Source organism: Ictidomys tridecemlineatus, chromosome 7, assembly GCF_052094955.1.
Source record: "Ictidomys tridecemlineatus isolate mIctTri1 chromosome 7, mIctTri1.hap1, whole genome shotgun sequence".
Classification (NCBI taxonomy): Eukaryota; Metazoa; Chordata; class Mammalia; order Rodentia; family Sciuridae; genus Ictidomys; species Ictidomys tridecemlineatus.
The window spans coordinates 59,032,735-59,060,587 of record NC_135483.1 but is presented as its reverse complement, the minus strand read 5'-3'; the positions used below and the strand labels follow the sequence as shown (position 1 = coordinate 59,060,587).

The 27,853-nt window shown below is 37.2% G+C and overlaps 1 protein-coding gene across 11 annotated transcripts in view; it reads right to left on the bottom strand.

Annotated features, from left to right (window-relative positions):
- Eya1 (EYA transcriptional coactivator and phosphatase 1) overlaps positions 1–27,853 on the bottom strand; it is a 312,871-nt gene that overhangs the window by 92,158 nt on the left and 192,860 nt on the right. For 6 of the 11 annotated variants that reach the window (XM_078017035.1, XM_040293956.2, XM_040293960.2 and 3 more), the window contains 5 exons: positions 22,458–22,527; positions 21,995–22,140; positions 17,972–18,109; positions 1,567–1,649; positions 1,003–1,189 (listed from right to left, as the gene is read on the bottom strand). In XM_078017035.1, the coding sequence (XP_077873161.1) occupies positions 1,003–1,189; positions 1,567–1,649; positions 17,972–18,109; positions 21,995–22,140; positions 22,458–22,527 (624 nt within the window). Of the gene's footprint in view, positions 1–1,002; positions 1,190–1,566; positions 1,650–17,971; positions 18,110–21,994; positions 22,141–22,457; positions 22,528–27,853 lie in introns of those variants that run through there. The other 5 variants (XM_040293957.2, XM_005335818.5, XM_005335819.5 and 2 more) reach the window with 5 other exon arrangements.

Sequence of the window (27,853 nt, the reverse complement as noted above, 5' to 3'; positions counted from 1 at the left end):
TTTACAAAACAATCCCACATTCAAAAGTTAAATTAGCATCTGTAAGATAAAACACTTTTTTCCTCAGGAGTTAAGATAACCAGCTTAGAATTAGCTCTCTAAGATTATGTCACAGACAAATCTTTTGATGTAAAATCATTTAAATCTGACTTGTAGCAATGAAGCGGCTCTACCTGTGGGAATATGGCAAGAGGAAAAGAACTCTGACTTTTTTTGAGAATAAGAGCTTATCTCATAATTCATAAAAGGAATGACTACATTTTTAAAAAGTTAAGATAAGGAGATGAGAAGGATGAGAGAAAATATAAGAAACATAGGTAAAGAACAATTTAGGAAATGCCATTAAGAGTTATTAAAAAAAAAACACATCACCAATGGAGGGGACACATCAAGGATTCAATATAAAGAAATTTCCTGAACTGAAGAGGCTCTCATTTGAAAGGGCCCATCAAAGGTTATCAGAACTATGAACATTGCCCACACTCAGACACACAGTTATCAAGTTCATGTACACCCCGAGGGGAAAGAGGTCTCTGGCTTCCACAATCATTCCTTTGATACTATGTGGCTTTTTAAGCATCAGTCATGTATTATTTGATGAAAAACATTAAATATTTAATCATGATAAACATTAAATTCTAGGAAATGTCATTTACTTTCATATTCTATACGTGGATTCAACAAATTGTACTTATTTCTAATTATAGTTAAATATTTCAAATTGTAAGTCTAAAAAGCTATACGCATATATACATATGATCTTGAACGCTACGATTGTATTGACAAATGGATAAAATCTCTATTTCATGTGCTTTTGAAGTTTACATACTTTATATTTAAAATTTTCAAAAGAAATAAGAATAAAGTTAAACCCATGATTATGCTGTTTAACTTTGTCTTTAGTCTTTGCCAAAACTGTACCACCACTGCACAAATATCTGAATGTAGAAAAATACATTGAAGGCACAGAAAATATGGCCTGAAGGAAATGCACATAATTACCTGCCGTGGGATCAGTGACAGCTTGACTTGTGATGCCAGATGGAGGTTCCTGAAGCTGATAAGTGGCATTGGTGGATGGTGTCGTCGGGCTGGTGTTGCTGCTTGTCATGTAATGGGCTGGATATGGTGAGCTGTTGTAATACTGTGCATACTGACCCTGGCCAAAACTGGGGTAAGATGGATAGTCCTACCAAATCAAGACAAGAATAATCTGTCAGAATTCTTATATTCAAAAGTACAATTATAAATGTTTTTCTGTCTCTTTTCTGAATTCATACGCATTCACTGAAGAGCTCAGACTTGCAAATTTTATGTAAGATTATAGACATTCTTCATATAATCTTCTAGGATGCAGCACTTGTAAAATTAAAACAATGGGAAAACCAAATAACTCACCAAAAGAGATGCTAAAGAGATTTTTTTAAGGGGGGGGGGGCAGGAAAAACAACTATTAAAAAGCTTGGAAACGTTCTTATAGTTTAATATAAACAGATCGTTCTTTATATAATAAAATCATGTTGTATTTAAAAATATTTCAGAAGTTAAATTGGCTTTTTAAGTTACCTGCTGTGAACTGTTAAATCCAGAGGAATTTGTGAGGGAATTATTTCCTGTATATAATCCTGATGATGTTGTAAAGCTGCTACCTAAAACAAAATGAAAAGAAATATAGCTTACTAAACTATGTAGAAAAATGTGACTACTGAAAAATATCATTTAGGTAAGGCTGAGTTGGGGTTTATTTGATTCAACACTAGAATCCATTGCTATGAATACAATTTTATTGTCTTATAAGGGTTGAAGACTATGGTCACCATATAACAAAGAATTAAAAAGTGAAGAAGTTTCAATTTCTGAGTTCACGAGTAACTCACATAAACTAAGGACAAAATTATATATGTATGTACAAAAATATTAGACACTGAATTTTCCTTTTTGATTTGTAAAATATAGCAAGATTTTTTTAGATCTTTACATTAAATAGGCATAATGTAAAATGAAGGGATCTAATTAGGTGTTCTTGAAGCTTCTTGCTATCTCAAAAACTCTAATGCTACTTTCAAAAACTTAAAAATGTTTTCAGATGTCATTATTCAGATGTCTATTATAATGGCCCACGGAGAAAGCTATTTCATTAGTATATTTCACAGAAGAGTGAACGACAGCACTTGAATAATTTGGTACAATGAAGATCAAAGAGGAACACACTCAGTGTTTTATCCATTACATGCACCATGAAGGTAGCATTTTATGTGTTGAATGTCCAAATTGTTCAACAATGAACAGCAGACACTATGCAAGACACAACCTAAGAGCAAATCTTAGTCTCCTTTTCACATTATTCACTATCAAACCGCTAATTTGTACAGAGCAAAAATATGCTATTTTTGATGATGCTTTGGGCAAAGATTTTTTCGAAGATCAGGAATTGGCAACTGTACAAAAAGGGTATTAATAAATGCAAAATGGGAATTTAAATAGGCAAAAATTTTCTGTTTGGCTACTTAATGACTAAGAAATTTTGTGTACCATTTAATTCAGCAATTTTACTGCCAGGAATTTACTCTGAGAGAAAAAAGAGATTTTGGATTTATTCAAAGAGATAGTTGGCAAAGATGTTCTTCAGTGTTGCTTTTAACAAAACACAGAAAATGTTCTTAATAATGCCATTCAGAAAACAGAATAGTATCAAGCTGTTGATGATGTTTAATAACATGGTGAAATTTTCTTTATTCTTTCATGAAAGAAAAAACTAAAATGACAAAAAGTATTTTTGGGTGATTTGTTTTAAAATCCTTCTTAGAGTATAAAATTCTTTAAAGAACATTAAAATCTTGCATTATATCTGAATGAGATCACTAAGCCACTGTACACTTCTAAAAATTCTATTCAGAATCTGTGCTGCTTTCTGCACTCAGAAATAAAAGTCATTTTAAAACAATAAACTAAAGCTTTATCGCAAATTAGTGGGACAGGCAATATATGTGCAGGCAGATCAAGGAGAAAGTCTTTGATATACACTTGTTATTTACTGGTGGCTTTAAGTATAAAACATTGTAGTTGGTATATTTCAATTATTTACTGGCTGCTAAACATTTATGTACTGGCTCAAGAGTCAGAAAACACAGATTGAAGTTTTGGTTTCATCACTTGTGAGCTGTTTGGACTTTGGACAAGTCAGCTAATCACTCTAATCCTTATCTGTAAACAATGGTTTGTAAACATCAAATAAGATGTTTTAGAAAACACAATGAACACACTATCACACAGATATTAGGCATTGTTATTAGGTGTTCGGTGAATATTTCTCAAATTCTCCACTGTATTCATGTATTTTTCCCCTCTTTTTATTTTCTCAAATTAGATAGGTATGACTTAATCTCTTTGCATATCTAAAATTATTTTCCTATTTACTTATTAAAACATCTCTGAACTTTGAAAGACTGATCCAAGAAAGTTATTTTTATTAACTAGGGAAAATATTTCTTAAGGTAGTTTCAAATTTGATTATCACATAGACTCACATTTGAGGCTTTTTTCATTGTTAAAGTTCCCAGAACAACTATCTCAGACAAGAGAGAGTTCTCACATTGCTAATAATCCAACACAAACTGCAGATCCTCAATAGACAGGTTTCCATAGTAAGCTCATTTACACGAGACAATCACATACTTATCAAAAGTATATTAAATATCAGGCCCATCCATAGTGATGATTTCATGGGAATAAAAATGTGACTATGACTCGAACTGGGACCTCACAGGACTTATCAGGATGAAATGAGTTTTATTTTGCTTTTTTAAACATTACACTTCATGGGCATATGACTCCTTAAGTATTTGTATATCAGAGAATAATTTGTTAATAATGACATCATATAAAGCAAATTTATAAATAAGGAGAATTTATGACTTCCTTGTGAAATAAAATTGAAATATCTTTAGGATATGTGTAGGCTTTTTAACTTTAGCTATTATATGTACTTGATAGGAAAAATTTCTTTAGGTTATGACCTGTTACTTTCATTTAAACTACACATTTTTAGGTTATGACTTGCTACTTTCATTTAAATGACACATTTTTGAGCAATAAATACTGACCTCAATAATCCCCATTCACAAGAAAATGAATAAGATGTAGAAAATATGTTTTAAAAATGGATGTTTTCATTCCATAAGTTATTCCTTGGAACAAAGTAGAAAAGACCGTGGAAGCTCTATTGGCACATACGGACCACTAGAGTATGACCAAGTAAATCACAGTTCAGTACTCCAAATGGTACCCAAGTGACTTTCCAGACTAATGCTACTTCTAAGACTGTACATTAGCTGGAATTCAACATAAGTTATATTCATTTACTGGCTGAGTTCAGGCTGAGATTCCATTCCATTTAGTGTGCTGAAGCAGGAGTTTAATGGCACCCCAGTGGCCTCGGGGGCTTAATGCAACTTCCAAAAGGATCTCACTTGCTTTAGGGAGAGGCATACCTACTAGAGAATCAGGTTCAGGCAATTTTAATTTTTCACCACCAGAAACCAAATTTGCAGGGCTACTCCACCTGCCTCTACATAGGACTTAGGCAAACACAGCCTGCTCACTTAGTCCAGGCTACCAGCATTAGATTTTGGCCACAGCCTCAATTACTGGTTTCCTTTCCATTCTCCAGCCCTCACTAGTTCATCCTCTGCAAAAGTAGCAGAATCTTTCTCTAATATGCATGACTGATCCTGTCACTCCCCTACTTAAAAAAGTAACCTTTAGTGGCTCCCTGTTTGCCCTCAGGATAAAAGTCAAACTCCTTACCAGGGTTTATTTATTAGGCTTTAGCTGGTCTGGTCCCTATTTATCTTTTGAACTTATTTGATCTCTTTCCAGCAACCCCCACCTCCCCAGATACACATTCCAGCCTAACACTAGTGAACCACCATGCAGTTCTGCTAATGCTACTCCTCAGGGCTTCTACTTCCTCCTGTCAAATCTGGCTAACTTCGATGAAAATTCATATTTCAGCATGGGCAATACATACTACTATGTGTGTGTATATTATATAATATGTATTATGCACATATTATATGTTATACTATATATGTATATTAAAAGAAAAAATAGAAGTTATAAGAATAATAAAACTTAAACATTTCTGAGTGCTGACATTGAATCCAAATAAAGTATTTTTTACCTGTTATTACTGATTCCTTACAGCCACCCAACACCCAAACATCATGAAGTAGATCTGATCACACTCCATTTCACAGATGCAGAAACTGCTCAAGGTTATGAGCAGATGTAGGATTCAATCCGAGGCCATTTGGCTCCAGAGTGGAAGCTCCTAATCGCCACTGTATTTTGCAAGGATTTTTTCCTTATAATTCTTTTTTTTTAAAGACAACATATTCAAAACATAGCTGACAAATGGCTCCCAAGTCAACAGATGGTACCTGTTGAAAGGCATTTATCCAGGCCTCTCCCTGGTGCCTATGTTTTAGTACCAATTTCAGTAGATGTTCTAGGAATTACTTCAAAAACATGTAACCAGTATGAGATTTCTTTTTGCATACAAAAATGTTATCATAGTCTTCAAGAAGTCAGAGAAGAAGCTTCTTAGAGTCTCTCTGTACGGGGCATTTGTGGATCTCGAGCTGAGATGAAGATATTGTGGAACCAAAGATCCCACTCTGACAGCTGCTCCAATGAAGCCTGCAGCACCAACACTGGGTTGCACTGAAGTTCAGAATGTCAGAAAGCAAAGGCAAAGTAGCAATGACCATGCTCCCCGGAAGGCTGCAGACTTTAGGCTTCTAAGCCCACTCCCCACTCTATACAGCCAGCAAGAAGCACATTTGTGCAGGAGACTGCTCTATACCAGACTTAAATCTGGATGCTACAGGGGAAACAGGACAAGACAGAACACTCTTCCACTAGCATCCATTCCCTGAGAGACTCTGTGGGAGTCTTCGCTTTTAACCTCAGGTCAGAAAATCAGGCTAAATGTTCAGAATTCCTTTATCAAACTAATATAGAAGTTATTTTCCTTCTTAGACACAAATGACTATGTGAAATATCACCTCCAGATAAATAAAATGCAGCATGAATATCCTGTGATAAAATATTTCATATTTTTATGTCACATGAAATCATGAAAATTCCCCAAGGTAGAAAGAATTCCCACTCAGAACCCACTATATCTCCATCAAGGAGCTTGACAGACATTGAATCAAGAGACACCTCCAATAATTCTTGATAGATTCTCAAATTAACTTATGCTTCAAGCAGGGAAAGAGAAGGGGTACCTTCTTACCTAGTAGTTAAAACAAAAATCTGGGCTGGGGATGTAACTCGTTGGTAGAGCACTTGCCTAGCATGTGTGAGGCCCTGGGTTTAATTCCCAGTACCATAAACAAACAAATAAACAAACAAACAAATAAAATCTTATATACTAATTTACTATTTTGAACAATCACAGCCATACTTTTGGGAGAGCATGGAAAAGATACACTTATTTCTAAAAATATATTTTTTAAAATCTTTCTTTTCAGAACATCTGAAAGACATGGATTTTTTCCATCCACTGGCCTCTTTTTAAAGTAGACAATTTTTATACTATGAGTGGTTACATGTTTCTTTTGTGAGGAAGGGTACCAGGGATTGAACTCAGGGGCACTTGACTACTCAGCCACATCCCCTATTCTGTATTTTATTTGGAGACAGGGTCTCACTGAGTTGCTTAGCACCATTGTTGAGGCTGGCTTTGAACTTATGATCCTCCTGTCTCAGCCTCCTAAACTGCTGGGATTACAGGCAGGCACCATGGTGCCTGGCTAGGTTATAGGTTTCTAATCACAAAACACACTTTCCAGGTTCTTTCCATCAACAGCAACAACTGGCCTACTACAGGGACAAGGATAACTCTAGAAGGTTTTGGAGACCAAAAACAAGTCATTCCTCAGGAAAATTTAAAAATCCCACCAAATCATGAAAACAATACATAGACACATTAGCTTGCATCACCTCCTTGGACACCACGTGAAGGGCATGAAGAGCCAGGTTAGATTGGGAGGACAGACTTCACAGAAAAGGGCAAGACGTGCCCACCTGACACAGGGTGAAGTGCCACAGATGATCAGAGATGGAAAGGTTTATGGCGGAGTGGGGAGGGAGTCTGAGGGTGAGCTATGGAAGATTCTCAACTATTTATTTAAGAAAAGAAAAACAGCTCAGGAAAATGAATGATATTTTTTAATGGAAAAATCCAAAAATCTGAAGATTTGGCATGTTGGTATTAATATCCTGAGATACAGGAAATGTTATGATTCTGATTCTCCTTTTAAAGATGGAGGGAGAGCTATAATAAATTCAAGGATACATGTGTTAATCTGGGCCTGATGAGGAAAGCTGGGCTTGGGGTGGACAGCTGGGGATGGTGGTGCAGAGAGAAAGTGCTAACCAGGCTGTTTCCTAAGGCTCCCAGGCAAGGCCCACCACATGGACCCAGGACGTGGTCATCGCTATCCTGAAAACTCACCTTGGGTTCATTCCTCTCACTGAATGCTTCTGTCAGTCCCCATTTTCCCATCCTTGGAGATCTAGCTCAAGTCCTCTCTTCCCAATAAGCCTCCCTTGACTATCTGTATTGACTTTACCTCCTGGGAACCCCAGCTCATGAATAATCGACACTATACAATTTGCCTCTTCCTTAGACCAGTGCTACACAAAGTTCTCCTTAGTCTGGTTTTCATTCTAACCCTAAGTCCTTAAATGCATTTGTTGTACTTACTCTGTCTGCCTCACACAGAGATGGATAGACCATGTCTTGACTTGTGTCTTTGAAGGGCTTCATCTTGGCTCAAGGAGACAGAATGGTTGTTTTAGAATTTGATCCAGTGTGGTTAAGTGACTGAGAGTTCAATGAGAACACAACTACCCTAAAGGATCAGATGTGGGTACAGGAGACCTTCCTACTGCTTTGTTGTTGTTTTTTTTAATGGCGGGTGGTGGTGGTAGTCCATTTGGAAGGCTAACTTTAAGGCTCACAAAAGATATCAGGAGAGAAAAAAATCCTCCCTTCCTTACTTGTTCAACAATTAAAAAACAAAGAGGAAAACAGAAAATAAATAATAATTGAGCTTATTTCTCAAATATTTTCTGGAAAACACACGTTTTAAAAGAAAACTAATGAGATAGTCAGATCTTTACTTTCATCCCAGAAGTGCAGAAGATGAAAATTTCCTTGCACTCAGTCTCTGGGTTAGAGTGACCATTACCTCTACATTCAGGCTGCTGTTTTCCAATCCACCATGACACATCTCTCTTTTAAACATTCTGAATCAGTAATATTGAAATGGAATTAGATATTTTGAGAATTAGGACAATAAATTTTGGTTACATAAAAATAAAATCACAGATACACTAGAAACAATGGCACCTATGAAATTTAATAAACCAACAACTCAGGTGGCTGAGGCAGGAGAATTGAGAGTTCAAAGCCAGCCTAAGCAACTCAGAAAGACCCTGACTCTAAGTAAAATATTTTTTTTAAAAAGGGGCTGGGGATATGTCTCAGTGGTTTAGTGCCCTTGGATTCAATCAATCTCTGGTATCAAAAAGAAAAAAATTAATAAACAAATTTGGAATCAAACTATTTCAATTCTAAAAAGACCTTCATTATAACTCTTTTTTAGGCTAGTGAAGTTAAAAGCAAATTATATCAAGTTACCCAGGGGACAGTATCAGAAGATTTTGCTTTCTTGTTGTCACTGTCAAAAGGGTAGCAGCCTTGTCAACCATAACAAACGAGAAACAGTCTTTGCTAGACAATTCTGTATGAAACACCCAGTTCTGTGGCTGCTAAGCAATTGCAATTTAAAAACAAACCACCCCCGCAATTTTACCAGTACATGTCTACTTTTTCATAGTTAAGAAGAAAATAGCCTGTGTTGATTTTTTAACACGACTTAAGATATGAAATCAATGTTCTGTATGTGACTTAACCTGGAGAACACTACCTAGCTATAACTTAAAAAACAAAACAACCACAACAAAAAAAATTTTTTTTTAAGAGGAGTAACATGTAGGTCAAAGGTCTACTTCACAGAGAACAAGGACTCACATTAAAAGCCAGAATCTCAGTCAACCTAAGAACGCTGGAACCTGCTGGGGCTTGTCTGTAACTTCCCGTGTTTCAGAGCATTTTCTAGCACTTATTTGGCAAGCAGGATGCTGTCTGTCCCTCGTGTATTTTCACAGAAGTCCATTTGCTTTCCTTCTCTGGCCTCTTTGCCATGGGCTATGTCCATCATCGGGTGCGATCTATGTGACAGAAGTTAGCACTCATCCCTGGGGAAAAGCCTCAGAGGGCCAGATGGGCTATTGAAAACCAGGGTTTGTCCCCTTCTGTATAAGATGGATCTTAAAGGACCAGCTTTATCAAGTTATTTCAAAGACAACTTTTAACTTGGGTAATAAAGGTTGCAGGCCTTTACATTTATCTTTATTGATAATATTTCTGTATATTTTAACTAAAAACTCAAGTAGACAATAAAACTGAAATTGGGCACAAATGAGTGTTAAACCCAGGTTTCAAAAAAGATTTATAGATAATTTTCAACACTTGACATATATGAGATGCCAAAAGAACTGAAATGGGTTGTTACTTTTTAAAATTAAAAAAAAGAACTAAAACAATAAATATAAATTGACTGGCAAAGCAATTAAGGGTAATATTCCAACACCACTGTAGGCAGCAACAGCTCCTCTTCAGTTCTAAATCTATCATGTGCTTTTATGCCAAAATGTACAAACCTCAAAAGCTGTCTCATAGCAGATTATAAGAGAACTGACACATATTTTCCTAAAGCTACATCCTTTGAAATCATTCTATTAAAAAAAATACCATTTCTATAGATAGTAAAAAATTTTAAAATTTAACAGTACATTTTTCTAGGCAATTTGGAGGTTCTAAACAACTAATAAAAATGGTTCCACTGTATATTTGAAAAGCTCCAGGCAGGAGATCAAAGGACACAAGGGTGACGCTCTCAGATCATTCTCACTACATCATGAGCCATGGGTGGGTGAGGTGTGGATAGTGGCCGACTCCTGTGCCCTTCCATGTACCCTTTCCCAAACCCCTGCCCTGATTTATTGTTTCTCCTCACTAGCTTGAACCCCAATCTCTTTAGCAGAACAAACATTATATACAAAGAGGGAGTTAGATTTGTGTTATTTTTCTCTCTGAAAGCAATAAGGCCTATGAAAATAAACAAAGCCAAGTTTCCAAGCCTGGGTTTAGTACATGTGCATCTGTGTAGCCCCCTCCTCTCCATCACAGCAAATCTTGACACCTTCCCTTGTTTAGAATGACAGGAATGTCCCATATCATCACTGCTATTTGGGGACAATAAAATAGAGAGGCACTCTGTACCTCCATGTGATGGTTCTGAGATGCCTCCGGCCAGTCTCTATCTGCTAATAGCAACACAGGAAGATTACTTTGAAAATATTATCGCAAAAAATTAAGTGAAATTTTTATTGTGCAAAATTCAAAATTCATTTTCCCAAATGAAGATCACAAGAGTCATTGTGGATTCTTCATTTCTAGTTTTCAATGAGTTACAGATTACTCCACTGTTAACAAACATTTATATATTTTAAACACAGAAATACTAAATACTGAAGATAAAAATAGAAAGATGGTTGCTACCTTCAACAGCCTAGACTTGATAAAAGCAAATTATGAAAAGCTCTATTTTCCTCAAAGCTGAGCCTTAACCATTAAGTGACATGGCTTAATTATAATTGTGTCAGTGTGTGTGTGTGAAGACTTTTTGCAAATGCACACACTTCCTTGCCTCCAACAGACTGCTAAGCAAAATTTCATTTTCCTCACACGGCTCAGAACCATCATTATGAAAAGAGTTTGTTGCTTTCTGTGTTACATGGAACTATCAGTCTATGTGGTAGGTGGGGTTTAAGTGGATAGTGATGCTAGTGATAGTTTCAGAACTTGTATTTTTAAAAAAAATGTTACTAGGCTCTCTCTCTTCCAATGGAGATGGCCCACATTCTTCCTTGAATGTCTTCCCAAAAGACATCTTCCTCTTGAGACAGCCTGCATTCTCCCTTGAATGTGTATTCGCTCTTCTAAAAACATTTGTGTTTCTGAAAAGAAAATTGTAACTAAAGCTTGATTTCAAGTTAGTTGTCTCTTGTACATAAAAAGAGAATAAAGACTGTTTATGAGACATTGAGCAGACAGTCGGTAAATCAGAGGCCAAGTTCCTCCTAAGTGGTTTTTCTTCCCTTGTGTATACACAGATGCATGTTTGTGTAGGCATGCAAGTGCACAGCACATATGCACACCCGCTTCAATTCTGCTGCCAGTGCCTTTGAGTCGTGAGCAGCATTAAAACAACTGTGTGCTATTGTTTGGATAAGCAATGTTCCCCTAATGCTCATGTGTTGGAAGTCTGGTTTCCAATGCAGCAAGTTCACACATGGGGCTTTTAGGCAATGATTCAATCAAATAGGGTCCTATCTCATCAATGGATTAATCCATCAAATGGATTAATCTGTTGATAGCTGAGTGAGTTACTGGGCAGTGGGGTATATTTGAAGAAAGTAGGTCACTGGGAGCATGCCTTTAGGGACCATACCTTATTCCCAGCCCCCACTCCTCTCCTTCCTGGCTGCCATGACCTGAGCAGATTTCTTCTCTCATGCCCTTCCACCTTGTTTCTGCCTTAGAGCCAAGTGACCATGAACTGAATCCTCTGAAACCCTGAGCCAAAATAAATCTTTCCACCTCTAAGTTGTTGTAGTTAGAAATTCTTGTGACAGCAACAAAAAGCTGACTAACACAGTGTTTTCTGCACAACTGACTGAGGGGGTCTATAATTACCCTGTCCCTCCATTCCCATCCCTTTGTGTAGCTACAAAAGGTCTACCAAGAGTATGTGGGGGGAAAAAGCTGCTCAGACCATAACAGATCTTCTCCTAGAAATGTGAAGGTAAATACTGGAGAACAAGGTGAGGTCAAAAATAATTTCACTTCTTCAGGGTCAACACTATACTTGCATTTGAACAGAACATTTTTATTTTTCTCAGTTGAACTTCAATTTCTAACCTTCCACTGGATATACAAAATAATTAAAGCCGAAACAGAATTTTCCAGTGATCTTGCACAGCAAAGGTGAAAACAATCAGATTTCCTAATCACTGGGGTTTTATTTCGTGGGATTGTAGGGTTAGTGCATGCAAACCTGATCTTTGTTTGGTTTAAAGTGGCATGTACCAGTTTCACAGAAACTTATCTCCTGTAACAGAAGTATTGACTATTGGAGAAGAAGGGTCCAGAAGGATCATCTGGACAAAATGAGGATGGTCTTTTCTTAGTTCTATAGCCAGTGTACAATGCAGTGTCTCAATATTCAGAACAAGTAAACACCACATGCAATCACATTTGTATCTTCTTCTATGCCGTAAGAGCTACTGTACTTGGGTGTATATATACAGCTTGGCAGAATTGATCAAGTGAAACCGTTCCCCAGCTTGATTTTGAGTGGCCATCCTGTGTAATCACGAATATGATACAATCTCTACGAATCACCACTTCTATGCATTCTTCAGTATTTTCAGGTTCATATGCTTTAAGTCATATTTCAGAGTTGTGAAGATGAAATGAGACTTTTGTGAAATAATTAAAACCCTTGGCTTATAAAAAGTCTTCAGTAAATGTCTGCTGTTATTTTGCTGTTTGTGAATTGGAGTTGTGCCCCTCCATGGAGCAGAGCTTCACATTCCCTTCCATCTTCTTCCCTAATCTTCTAAACAATTTGATGTTTAAACTGCTATTGCCTCGTCTTTCTCTTGCACTCAAAGTAGAGAGGTGACCGCAGAAATGACTGCGGAACAGGGACATGGCTGATGCCCTTTCTTTCCTGTACTGCAGAGCCCAGTTACTTCTCTGTCAATGGTTCCTCTGTGTCCCCACCGTTCCCACCCATCAACACCCCATCACCACTCCTGCCAGTGCAGCCTTCTCTTTTGATTTTCTTCTTTGTGCCCTTGGCTGCTTCCTCTTATTTCGACCCTTCTTTTTTTTTCTTCTTTTTTTGTATCGTGTACAAAAAGCCTGATCTTTGTTGACAGCAATTTTCTTTCCATGGCAGAAAATTACTTTTAGTTAGATCCAGCTCTTTATTCTTTTGTTTTGCTTTCTTTTCCCCCTGCGCTTATTTTGTTATGGGGTTCTTTAAGGTCTCTTTATTGGTAATTTTTTTTAAATATATATTTTTTTATTTTTACTCTATACTTTAAAATTATAATATATCACATACATGTATGTAAATACACACACACACACACACACACACACACACACACCCCTATTCGTTGGCAAATGGGAAGGAGGTGATGCTTCCAAATCTGAAGTTATCCCAGAAAGTTGGACTATAATATTTAATAATAGTAACTATTTCATTACCACAATCAAAGAAGCAAGAATGAAAACAACTATCTGAGTTCTTACTATGCACCATGTGTTGGTCAGATTGATTTACAAAGATAAATCTCAATTCAGCCCAACACTGAACAGTGGCAGTAGGTATCATCCCTCTAGGCGAGATGAGAAATGGAGAGGTGAAGAAGTCAGGTCTCAGGCCGGAGAGCCACAGAAGGCAAAGGCAGAGCCCCTGACCTGCAGTCAAGCTGCAGAGCTCTACTGTCAGCCAGGGCACAAGGCTTCTGAGTCTTCAGTCCAGTCCCTTTAAGTCTGACAGCAAAGAGGTCATCATCACACACTTGCTTTAAATCAATCAGCATGTCACTCAGGGAGGCTTACACATCACACTGCAACTTGAGTCACCCGTGCTGCTAGAGTGTTTCTCCTTTTATTATAAAATTCTATTACTTTTAAATCTTAGCAGCTAAATCTCCAAGGAACTAATCATCATACCTTATATTTTAAAGACCTTCCTGGAGAAAAAGTTAAACAAAAATACCCCCAGATCACTGAATTATATATGCTTCCATCCAGGATACTAGCTGTATGCACACAAATCACTGTTGTTCATTTAGGCTTAATGGAACTGGAGGACATTTGAAAATAATTTTAGACCTTATAGGAATTTCTGTATTGAAAAAACATGTATTTAAAAGATGCTCCAAGGCTCAGACTCCCAGAATGAAACACACAAAATCAATGAATAATGTCAAAGTATTTTTCACAATTCATTTAAAAGTACATATTAATTAGAATTTCATTGCATACCCAAATCTGACCACAGGCATTCTGCAGCATATTGTATACAATTATCTATCATCATATAGGCAAGATAAGTTTCAAGATGAATAGCATATTATCCTCTGGCTTGATATGCAGAAGTCATTATATCCAGTAATCCCAAATTGAATGAATAAACCATCTTAGAAATATCCATATAAAATAATACCTCAGTTATGAAAAATGAGTTTTAAAATCCCACTGGAAAGGTCATTCAAATAGAGGATGCACACACACAAAAAAACCCAAAATGTTTTAATGCACTATTTAATAAGCCCAGATGCAACAAAACCTATAAGTATAAAAGCAATGCCTCATTTGCTACACATGTCCTTATTTCTTTTCAAAAACAGATTTTTTCCCTTCCCAATTAAGTTTATTTTTCCCTCTTTCATATCCACTCTATTCTAGCACTGTACTATATATTCTGATAGCTGGTCAGTTCTTGCATGAACCATCTTGGCTGTATAAGCCTATAATCTGGGAGATGAGTTAGATTAAAAAGTAACTCTTAAGTACAATATAGGTTGAGCATCCCTAATCCGAAAATCTGAAATCCAAAAAGGTCCAAAATACCTTTTTGAGTGCCAACCTGACACAAATGGAAAATTCCTTATCTAATCTTATATGATGGGTCACAGTCAAAACACGGGTATGCTAAAACAATTATATAAAGTTACCCTCAGCCTATTCATAGAAGGTGTATATGAAACAACAAATTTCATATTTAGACTTGGGTGCCATCCCCATGATATCTCATTATGCATATGCAAATATTCCCCCAAAATCTGAAATCCAAAACACTTCTGGTCTCAAGCATTTCAGAGAAATGGTACTTATCAAACTATCTCACATAAGGATTGGTTTTCTCCCCCCACCCCACAATCCTTTATGAATTGATAATGGAGTGAAGTACAATACATAACTAAAAGGATGAAATATAAAAGATAGAATACATTTTAAAAAATTTTTTGATTTAACAAATAAAAAATTTACTATAAACTAACTGAAAGTTTTAAATGCTAACTCTCAATTTCTGCATTTAGTTCCTGGCAAACTGATAACCACAGGCTGCAGATGGGCTCAGGCCTAGGGACCAGCCATTGGGTACCTCTGCTCATGGAGGGCACCTTCATCTGCCTTATTCTTAACATTAGGATCATTTGTCCTACAGGAGGCCTAGATGCCTAGCAGACAACAGGGACCTACTATGGTGTCCTGTTTCCGCCTTAGCTCCTGGGAGAATCTACAATGGTATAATTTATTTGATTGCTTACTTACTATCTTTGTTCTTGACAAGCATGAAAGTTCTATGAGCAAAAAGATCTTGTCTGCCTCATGATCCCTTTCATTACTAGAGCCCAGGACTGTTAAATTCATTAACAAAATCTCTCCATCACTGTTCTTTTTAGCCTTCACTCAATTGATATTCAGCATGTATAGAAATAAAGTTCTTTTCCAAGGCTGCTTAAAAGTTTTAGAATCTGGCACATAAGTAGCATCCTTCAAACAATAAATGCTATCTGTTATAAGACAGTTTTATTTTATAGCCATTGAAAAATATCAAAATTCGTAATGCAGGCCTCCTCCTACCAAAGGAAAAACCAAATGTGAAAAGTTTAATGGATCTTGCCCAATAAAACTCTAGCTTACTGTGCAATGAAAGAAACTGAAAAAAAATTCATTTTAAATTGGTAAACTGAAAATAAATGTATAAAACAGTATAAAAAGTGACCATGGAAAATGACATGAAAAAGTGTTCAACATCACTAATCATCAAGGAAATGCAAATTAAAACCACTATGAGGTATCGCCTCACCCCAGATAGGTATTATCAAAAGACTAAAGATTACATGTGCTGACGAGGACACTGAGCAAAGGGAACCCTTGCACACTGTTGGTGACAATGGAAATCAGTATAGCCTTTGTAAAGAAGAATATGGAGGTTTTTCAAAGACTATTAAAAATAGAGCTAGCATACAATCCAGCAATCCCATTACTGGATATATACCCACAGGAAATGAAATCAGTACATAGAAGAGACGTCTGTGCTCCCATGTTCACGGCAGTCCTGTTTACAATAGCCAAGAAATGGAAACAACTTATCTGTCTACTAGCTATAGGAAATGTGGCATATATACATGATGGAATACTATTCAGACATAGAAAAGAATGAAACTGTCATTTGCAACATCATGGATGGAAAGGGAGATCATGTGTTAAGTAAAAAAAAAAAGACAGGTGGAAAAACACAATATCACATGATCTCTCTCATATGTAAATATCTAAAGAGGTTGATCTCATGGACGTTGAGAGTAAAATGATGGCTATCAGAGGCCAAGGAGAGTAGGACTAAGGAAGAGATGGAGAAAGGTTGATCAGTGGGTACTTAGTTACAGTTAGAAGTAGTACAGGTGTGCTCTTGCACAGTAGGGTGAATGTAGAGAACAATAATGTAGTATACATTTGAAAAATCTAGAATAAAGGATTTTGAAAGGTAGATGATAAATGTTTGAAGACATAAATATGTTTAACATGATTTAAATATTATGTAATGTATATATGTGTCAAAACATTACATGGTACCCTATTAATATGTATACTTTTTAAGTTATCAGTTAAAAAATAAATTCAGAAAAGGATGCATAAATGTTGAGAAATAAAAAGATGAAGATGAACATCAGCACAGAAGAAAAAATGTTTTATCTCCATTGTTTTAAAAAAATGCATATAAAAACAGCAAAATCCTGTACCAAGATGACAATTTTCAATGTAAGATATCATCCAATGTATGCATTTAATACACAGCTCTTTCTTGTATAAATATATGAGAAATTCCTAAAAGAATATAAAATGGTTTGCCTAGAAATTCCACACATAAATAGTGAATAGAAAGAAATGAGATCAGATGCATAGCACTGCTCTAGATGTCCAACAATAGAGGACTATTTAAATACCTATCAGTATCATGTAGCCATTAAAATGATGCTATAGAAAAGAACCTATTGATATTCAAAGATGTTTGCAATGTATTTATTACTGAAAACAGCAGATTGCAAAACAGAGAATGTGGCTCTATCACGGTCATTCCATTTGATTTGCACTTTTTTTTTTTTTTTTCTACAGCTTCAAAAACAGAGCCTACCAACTGGTTCCTGGTGAAGATCTGCTGGGCAGCCATAAATGTGACCTCCTGGTCTTTGGTAGATGATTAAGTCGACACATATTACATACAGTTTCTAGAGTTATAATTGCTGCCTCCCTAATCACTTCCCCCATTGTGAAAATGAAGAAACACAGCCCTTTCAGAAAAATTGGTAGATAACACCAAATGCAGGAGTTTTAGCATATACCACACCACAACCTCTTACATGGTTGACTTTTTTTTTTTAACTTTTCATTCCTTTGTTTTTATTGTTAGAAGAGACAAAGGCAGAAAACTTCGTAAAAATTTTTTTTGAGCTTTTCAAAAGAACCTTGAAGATCATTTAGTCTAACCACTTGATGATATGAATATTGGGCCCAGGGAACAGGTAAATGAAGATGCCAACTAGCAGTGGGTGTCCAACCTCTGAGCCGAGTCACTTGCCGTCATCCTCCCCTATCTACCTGGCACCTCAGATTCTGCTGTAGACATTAGCCATAAGCTACGGGGTGAAGGGAAGCAGCAGCATCAGGATGTATACAGACCTTGCATCTGGTAGCTGTACGGGGCCTGTCCAGGTTGCGGGGTACCAAAGCCTGTGCCATAGCTGAGAAATCCCGTCTGTCCAGGTGACTGAGACTGTGACAATCCTCCTTCAGTCTTGATGCCTGCCCACAATGCACCTAAATCAGTTAGTGACAGCTTATCGATCTGTTCATTTTCCGAAGCTGGTAAATACACAAAAACACACTCCCACAACCATGTAGTCACAAATCCTTTCCCATCTTATCTCAGTAATAAATGGTATATGTGCTTACAGCAAAGCCATAAAGAACAAATTCAATTCTTAAAAATCCTAGGATTATAACCAACTTGAAGGCTTGAATGCCTGTTCACATGGATCTCATTTTCCTGCATCTGATTTTCTATAACTACAGGAATATCATTTCTATATTCTTTTTTTCGTAGAAGTTGATCATCATCTGTTCATAGACGACAAATAGCTATAATTAAATGATAGACTAGTTCAAATTTACTATGTTAAGTCAAAATCTTTTTTTCTTCTTTTCCTAAAAAGTGATTCATAGTGGATTTTTCCCCCTTTCTTTCTTTTTTCTCTTACTTATTCTACCATAAAGGTGATGCTAATGCACAACTCATTTTGAAGTCAGAGGAAGCAATCAATGCTGGGCATAAAACTAAGCAGCAGGAGTGAAAACCTTCTCCTGAGTATCTAGACCCCACTAGAAAGCAAGCAGAAAGGGAAGAAGCAGAGAACCAAAGACCTGAATCCTATAAAACAGCAGAGTGATTTATAAACACAGTGAAGTTGACCAGGACTTCTCTCTTTGTTCATTTTCAAATATTCAAATACAATTGTTTCAAGTGTATAGTACACTTTATTTTTTTACATAATTACATAAAAACAAATTTACTTATTTTTATATAGTGTTAAAAAATAATGTATTTGTGGCCTCCAAATACTTTCCACAGCACCAGGCTGGCACTCTCATCTCAGGGCTTGGCAACACTGAGGTTTAGGGCTCAGCTCTGAATCATAATTAAAGACAGTCATGAAAGTTAACAACTGTCCTTAATTCCCACAGAGGGAGAAGAGGAACATTCCTGCCAAGAGAAGTCACATTTTTGAATAATTTTACTTTGCACTTAAGATAAATGATATCTTTAGGATCTAGAATACACAGTAGTCTTACAGTTTATTTCCATTTTAGGGGAATTTCATCAGCAGAACGGAGTTCGGTAATTGTCCGAAGGCAGTGGAACAATCTAACTCTTGGCTGAGAGTGCCTACTCTAATTCCTGGAGTACCTCTGAGTACTTCATAATGACCTTAACATTTAAGGCTTAGCACAACCTTAACATTTCTTAAAAATGTGATTTTTTTCCCTGTATAAGTAATTCCAAACCAATGAATAACTCATACATGTAAATGATCCCTGGGAAAAGCACCTGTCCAACACAGGTGGCTTAATGGCTCTAGAAACTCCCTTTCTTTCCATGATGTCACCAGTAGGGATTTCCCCCTTCTCTCTACTTGAGACTGTCCTGATCTGTTTATGGCCTGGAGGTTCAGGATGGAAATCTTTGCGATCAGAACAGCTATGGAAAAGCAGGAAGAGGTCGAAAACACCCACAGTCACCCAGACCTATGTAACTTATACCCACAAGGCCTCCAACTCATTTCCCTGCTAGACTCTAAGCAGATCTGGCCAACAACAGAATGAAGTGTTCTTCCCCATTGATCGATTATTTTCACCATGAAAAGATATGCCTGTCTTTTGTGGGTTCTTTTTAACATGTTTATCTAATAAATTGAGGGATAAAGATTCTCAGAGAAAGTCAAAATTATAAGATTATCTGGACCTAGGGCTGGGGGTATAGCTCATTTGGTAGAGAGCTTATATAGCATGCATAAAGCCCTGGGTTCAATCCCCAGTACTATATATATATATTATCTGGACCTTGAGAGGTAGCAGAAAAAACCCTGAACTATGTGTTCTTCTTCATGAATAAGCCAAGTGGGAGAAGGCTGCCTGCCATATTGTTCAATGCACCAGCCCACGGCAAAGAGAATCTGTGGATCACAAAATTCAGATCAGCCTCCTTGCATTCAGGGCCCAAAATGAATTAAAAAAAAGGGGGGGGGTGGGGGTGGGGAAAGGGTAGGACTGAGAACTATGCCTAGGAGATTGAGAAACCATGCAAATCTCTGCCACCAAAGCTCTTAACACTGAGCCTTCCTCTCATCTTCTCCCATCTGCACTCTCATTAGAATCCCCATCCTCACTCTGCTAGTTCTGATTTATTCTCATCTCACCCTGGGCTCCTTTCACCCTCCTGAAATAACTCTCAGACCACAAAGACCATTCATTAATGGTTTAGATCTTAAGTAGATCCCACCCCACAGCCTGGAAATTGACAAAGAAGGATGTCCAACCCCTAGCCCAGCTGCATGGGGAGGAGAAAGGAGAGAGGTAGTTGGAGGCTGGCAGCCGAAGCAATGACAGGAACACTCCCCAGGGCAACACTGGTCGGCAGACAGTACTTTATTAATGTGGGTTCTGAAAGTACACTAGCACTTCAAATAATCACCTTATAAAGGTTGGACATATCAACTGGAGATTGCCTTGACTCTTATCACAGAATAAAAGCTGTACAATTCAAATCACAGACCTTTTTTTTTCATTTTATCCCAAGAGCAATTTAAAAGAAAATTATAGATAAATGTGATCTATATTTAATGTTATTGTGAGAAACTTTAGAGAGAAAGTAATGAAAATGAAAGATAATTTTAGAAAGTCTACCTTAAGGCTGCTTCTGGAGTCTGTTTTAAAAACACCAAACTAAATACCATTTATCTCTGATAGTTTTAATTAAAACTACAAAAAGCTGAAGTTACACATTATTTAGACTTATATTTGTCTATATTTTATAAGAAATTTATATATGGTCAATTTAAGGTAAAGAGAATTAAAAGGAATAAAGTAAATTGCTTCCTAATTATAAATAAAATGCTTTAAAAGAGCATTGATTCTTTCAGTATACTGCAGGAAAAAAAAGTATTACAAAACAACATACCAGAAGAATTGTAATCAGAATAATGGATGGAGATTATATATATATATATATATATATATATAAAATCAATTGAATGTATCTATGTTTGATATATTTTTTTGTGTACATATAAAATTTAACAAGAACAAAATTAATTATTCTTCTAGTCCTCTCCCTAACATCCATGTACTTTTTCTGGATCACCAGTTTATTTTTTTCTCACTAAAATGCAAAACTTCATATATTTGTATTCAATTTGTCTTAAAATTGCAGTTGCAACCCAATGGAAGAAAAGGTATTTTAAAATTTGAAGGCTTTTTTAAGTTGAACTTTGGGATTTGGCTGGATTTATTTTTAATTTACAGGTGTTGACCCTGTAACAATTGAGTTAAATTACACCAAGATAAAGATCATCTCCAGGTGGGAAGGAACAAATGACCACGTGAATTTTAAGTGCTTCCTGATTTGCCTCTTCAAAGTACAGTCCAGGAGGTGATACATAGATCCCTTTTCATAAGGGTTGATAATGCTGGAATTTGATAACACAACCACCCCCCATGTTTAGAGCAAGGGTTTGTTAAATTCCTTGTGTACTTCCCTAATGGTGGGTGGACATCTGATAAATAGGAAATGGATCTTTACCCCAAAAGACTTCATTCTCAGAAGTTTTATCACAAATATGCACAAAAAATACTTTGGATTCCAGAGCCAAGTGCTCAGGTGGCAAATTCAGAGCTGAGATATCAGTGCAGGAAAAGGCAAGCAAGAGGGCATATGGAGCCCCACAATCTGTTCAACCACCTCTGACCTCCAGATAAGAAGTCACTAGTTCTTACCATGCTCACTAGAAACCACTGTATTAAGAATTGAGACACTAAAAGGGATGACACTTTCTAAAGTGGCCTATGATTGACAATCTTTAAGTACCTCTCAAAAACACAAGAATGCCCACTGGTAACCGCCATGACAACAATGGCAGGACTACTCACCATAGGAGGAAATCCCGTAGGGCTGTCCTGGCTGTGGGTACGTGGCGTAGGCTGTAGCTTGCTGCATTCCTGTGGTAAACTGTGTTTGCCCATATGCAGCCATAGTTTGTGAGGAAGGGGTAGGGAGAATATGTGGGTATGGTCTGCTATTTGTCAGAAATGACAGAAAATAGAAAGCCCATGCATTAGATGGAAACATGCAAGGTAACCAATTAACAACCACATCACAAATTCCAGTTAAAGCATGTATCTTAAAGAACCATTTCAAATACAATAGCCTCAGCACTGAAATACTTCGGTGATGCTCCAAAATAAACTTGCATAAATATATTTACCCTTCCATGAAACACACTTTTCATTTCAATTAAGAGGTAACATGGGCACAGATATGACTTGAAATGAGATTAAAAAAAAAAGTCTACTCAGAAAAGTTATTTATTGATTAAGAGAAAATACATCTTACTTGGAAGGATAGATCTGTGGTGGAGAGAACTGGTGCGTTGGTCTTGGGCTGAAGCTGCTGCTCCCGATTGCTGAGAGGGGGAAAAAAATGCAAAATAATCCAAGAGAAAATAGAAAATACACAGAAAACATCGATATATTTTGAATTATGGCTTTACAACATGAAATGTCAGATAGTGGACCTTTGTTTCCTGCAGAAATGGCAATTTCATGTGGTTATGTCTAACAGAAAGTTAAAGTATAAAAAGATCACCATAAGAACTGATGTTAAGTGATTCATTTTAATTGAACTCTTAGAAAACATAGTCACAGTCTCAAATACCCATCAGTATGCTGTGATGGTTCTCACAGGGTCAATACTTTAATGGTACAGGGAGTCCTGGCTGCTCTTTGGAAGAACACACTGGAAGGGGAGGTACCAAGCTGAATTGCGGGGTTGGGCAGGAAAGCAAAAGGTCTATTGTCTGTGTTCAATGGGAACACACAAACCTGAGCCTGTATTACCAAGAAATATGGTATAATCTTCTCTCAGGTGAGTAGAAATAGGATAGATCTTCATTTGCCTGCATTGGTTTAGCAATGTGTTTTAGCAAAAATGCATTCCTATAATTATTTTAAATTTCTCAAGTTGCAGGCTAAGCCTGTATTTTCTTGTGCTGATCCGGGTTTGTTTTTTTTTTCCTTCTAGATATATGTGTTCAACTTGAATGTTCAAGCAAAAAACTTTTCTTCTTTTTCTTTCCTTAAAGAGGTATTTAAGCATTCAAGCAGAACCTAATTTCTTTTAATCAGATTTACTTGAATCAATGTATTTCCAAAGTGCACTGAACCTTTAAATGTTTTCATACCCATTCTGAAGCAAAATCCATTTTAACTAACACAAGCCCATAAAATAGAAATTCTCAGCCCTTTCTGTTACAAGTAAGAACAATCTACAGATATATTTACAGTTGTATACATGTGTATCCATATGAAATCATGCACACATATTTACATTTATGTATGTATACATACTTTCTCCCCCTAAACTACCTAGTGTTTACCTAACACAGATATTCTTTGGGTGCAATTATTATAATACAAACATGATTATTTCCTTCTTCCACTAATAGTCACTATCTTCAGAGTTGCTTATTATTTATTAACTGTATTCTACAGTGAAACTCCTTCATAAAATTCCATGTAAAGTTTTATGTATTTTTCATGCTGTCACATCAGTGCATTTATGGCTCTCATTTAATTTTCCAGCTTGTGTTTAAGGGGACAGTAGTAGAGTTGGACTAGAATCTCAATATCTATAAATAATCCCTCCCAAGCAAAACAAACAAGGCCTAACCCAGGGACAATAGGACAGATCTAGATCAGTCCTCTCTTGCCAGCTACCAGACCTCTACCATTTGGCTGTCAATTTGGCAGAGACAGAGCGAGTCTATATTGCAGAGATGGAAGGACAGTCCAGCCAGCATCTTCCCCCAACATTGGTCTTCTGGCACACACTGAGTCAAGACTCAGTTCCAGGCACTATACAAGATGCTGCAGAGCAAACATGCAAAGACAAGTCCTCTCCTTGCTCTGTGGGAAGGCTGACACACAAGTAGCTGTGGGAGGATTAATGAAATACTGCTGTCTATAAAAGGGAGGGATTAGTGAGGAAACACTTGGACTACAAGGACTACCACTTGCCCAGGTATCTGACTGCAGCTCCTTTTATTCCTCCTTTCTAAGCCTGAAAAGGAGCCAAGGGCAAAGTGGATTTATTCAGCGGGTTGTGGGAGGAGTAATATCTTCCCTGGACAATCATAGTTAAAACAATTGCTCAAAAATAAATTAATGCAATGCCACACCATGGTGGAAGCCAAGAAAAACCTTTGATTCTCTTCTAGCTCTACACCTATGTCTTTCAAATTATGGACCATGATTTAAGAAATGTTCACAAACCCAATAGGATGCACCCAACAATTAAAAAACAAATGATAGAAGATAATCGAGTATATTAATAGAGTAACAGAAATTCTATGAAGCTTGGATTTACAGCATATGGATAGTATATGTGTATAAATGAGAAGAGAGATTTGAGAGGCTGCAGATTATTTTAATTAAGATGATGTTCTGGAATCAGAATTTAATTTCAGCCCAGATTCAAAGCCTAACTCATATAAGGTCTGAGGTTATTCCCTCTAAGTCTCAGTATGCCCTCATAAAAAATAATGGCTATAATGCCACCTATACCTGCTAGGATTGTTATGAAGACTAAATAAGATAATTGACATAAAATTGCTCATACAGGATTTGTGCTTATAAATGCTAATTTTCTCAGATCCCTACTACCTTTGCCCAAAATTTGTCCTTCCTTCTATTTTTTAAGTCTAAAGAACAACATCACCTTCTGTTCAGCAAAACACAAACAGCCTTCCTTATTCCTGTTTTATATAGAGAGTTCAAAGCCAGCCTCAGCTACAGAAAGGCACTAAGCACCTCAGTGAGACCTGTCTCTAAATAAAATACAAAATAGGGCTGGGGATGTGGCTCAGTGGTTGAGTGCCCCAAGTTTAATACCCAGTACCAAAAAAAAAAAAAAAAAGTCTGGAAGTAGGTCTTGATCCTTCTCTTTCCCTCACATTCATATACTCCTTCATCATTAAGTCCTGTTGGCTCTCTCTCCAAAAAATACCCTGAATCTGACAACTTCTCACTTTGATTCATCTACCACCTATTCCAATCTCCAACACTGTGGCAAACACCGTGGCAACCAGAAAACGCACCTCTCATGTCTCCTGCTGTAGGGTGTATAACTGACCAAACGCCCAGCCGCTGAGCTCTGAAATCCATCCATATGAATTCATTGAGGCCACACAGGGAAGGGCTTCTCCTGGCCAATAACAATACTGGGGATAGGAAGGGAGGCCTGTTCCTGGAAGACCTGCTACTCTGCTGATGGCCTTGCTCATGAGACTGCCAATTAACCTAACCTGCCTTTCTTCCCTTTCTCCTCTACTTCTTTCCCCTAACAAAATCCTGGAACATTTAATCCTACCTCTAGCAGCTCTTCTAGGAGCTAATACAGCTAGCATGAGCTAACACAGACATCATTTTTCAGGCTAGGGAAATATCCGTCTTCCTATTTCCACCTGGCCTTTTCCATCCTTCACCCCACAATGCCTTTTCCATGTAACAAACAGTGATCTCCTTCACAACATGAATCAGATCTGTTACAACCCTCCTTACCTTCAACTCCCTACGACCTCCCTCACTTCACCAAAATCTCTGTTCTGATACCTCCTCCTTGGAGATCTCCTCTCTAAGAGTTCTCCATCCACCCTTCCACTATATTGTTTGATGAGTTTTCATTTTCTTCATAGCACTTTTCACAGGCTGAGTTAGGCAGGCAAGACTCACCACTCATCTACATATTATCTGGCTCTTCCGTAGGAATACGAGCTCCATGAAAGCTGGGACCTGTCCACCATCTCACTGCTATATTCCCACATATAGCAGGTATTTGACAAAGAACTGCTGACTTAATGATTAGGACCCACAGAGTTGTGTCTTTTTATGACACAACTTACAAAATCTTACAACTGTATATATCATTCATATTTTTTTCCTCTTCCAGAAGTATTCTTGTTTCTGTTTTCCTTTTTCTAACATCACTGGACATCAACTTTGTGTAATCAATATCATTGACTAGCATCCTATCCACTTAATGACACATTTAGACTTTGGGAAAATGGCAAAAGTGACATGCAAAGATATTAGAGTATGCACATTATTTTCAATCCCTGTGATTCTTAAAATTTAAATCATCCCCATATTGCTTTCTGTTGGTAAAGAATGAGCAAAACATCATTATGCTTTAAAAACATGATAAACCACTTTATAATTTTTAAGTCAGCCACACGCCTAGAAAACCAACCAGTCTCCCCACACCGGGATACACGAGGGACTCAGGAACCCTTGAGGCCTCCTTAGTGCTTTGGAAATAATATAATTCCTTAACAGCCAGAGGCGGGGTTACTATCCCCAATATCAGAGTGGCTCCATTTTTTTTTATGTCTTATTTCTAAAGACAAAAGAGCAGTTGGGATGGGCATTTTTGGGTGCACACAAATTTTTAAGCCATCATGGACAAGAAAGTAGGAATGGTTACTGCAGAGGTAAAGATCATTTTGGAGTTAGAGGTTTAGAGATTTCTTTCTTTTATAAATCCAAAGCCCTATTCACAGCCATCCTAACATTCCTTGATTTTTGTATTTTTTTTTTCTCATTAGAAGAAAAGGAAGGAAGGAGGAAAGCAGGGAGAAAAAATGTGAAAGACTGTACAAGAATAGACACCTCCATGATCTCTGTGCTTCCTGTTCCTTGACCCAACTCCCCACCTGATTCTTAACCCTGTGTTTGACACAGATAATCCATCTGTGGAAAGCAAGACCCTTTCTAGATTTTGCCCAAACTATCCCTCCACCTCCCTCTAGGCTGGTTTCCTAAGCCCTTGATTCTCCTGTATATCTTTTCCAAGTAGAAGGTGTACTTTATCCCAGATTCTAGGTATCATAAAGACCCTGGAAAACGTATCTTTATTGCTTCTTCAAAGCATTGGTTTCCTGCTCTCCTGCAGAAACACTCTTTCTCTGAGGTTCCTGAGAGCTCTTTCCCACTTGCATGAATGATCCACCTCCTAGACCTTTAGTATTTGGCTGCATCTCCAGATGAGCCCCAACATTACCCTGGGTTGTACATTCAACACTTTTCTCAGTCTTTCTAGGTCTTCTGTCCAGTCTCCTACTTCAGTAATTAAGTTCATATATCATGCAGACCCTTTTTTTTCTCCATTCCATGGTCTCAAGCCATAAGCACATTGGCCAATTCATTCATCTGCTTAGCAGACATTTACTGAGCGTTTTCTATGATCAGGTTGGAAAAGACCCATACAGAATCTTTATTCTCATAAGGCTATAGCTTAGCAGGAAGGCAGATACTAAAACGTAATTTGAAAAGTAGTAAGAAGGAAAAGGAAGGGAAGTTTGGAGAACTAACTACAGACTGTAGACTTTTAGAGCAACCAGACAGGAGTTCTCTCAGCACATTGCCCCTCTTCCACTTCAAATTCTTCTGCATTACCTTCCACTTCATCTTCCACAGTAAAGGAGTTTTCCTTTCCTAAGCTGACCCACCTCTGTTTTGGGTTGAAGCTATTGCTGTCCCATCCGGGACTTTCCTTCATTGATTACCTATAAATTCTGTGTCTGTAGCATAAAGCCTCCCTGACCTTCTTAACGTCATCCCTTTCTTTACCAAAACTGACTTTTCACCACCATGTGCTTGAAAGATCTCTTTTTCTTCCTCACCTTGTTCTCCCAGTCACCCACCCACTCAGCAACCTTGATGACCACCTGCTAC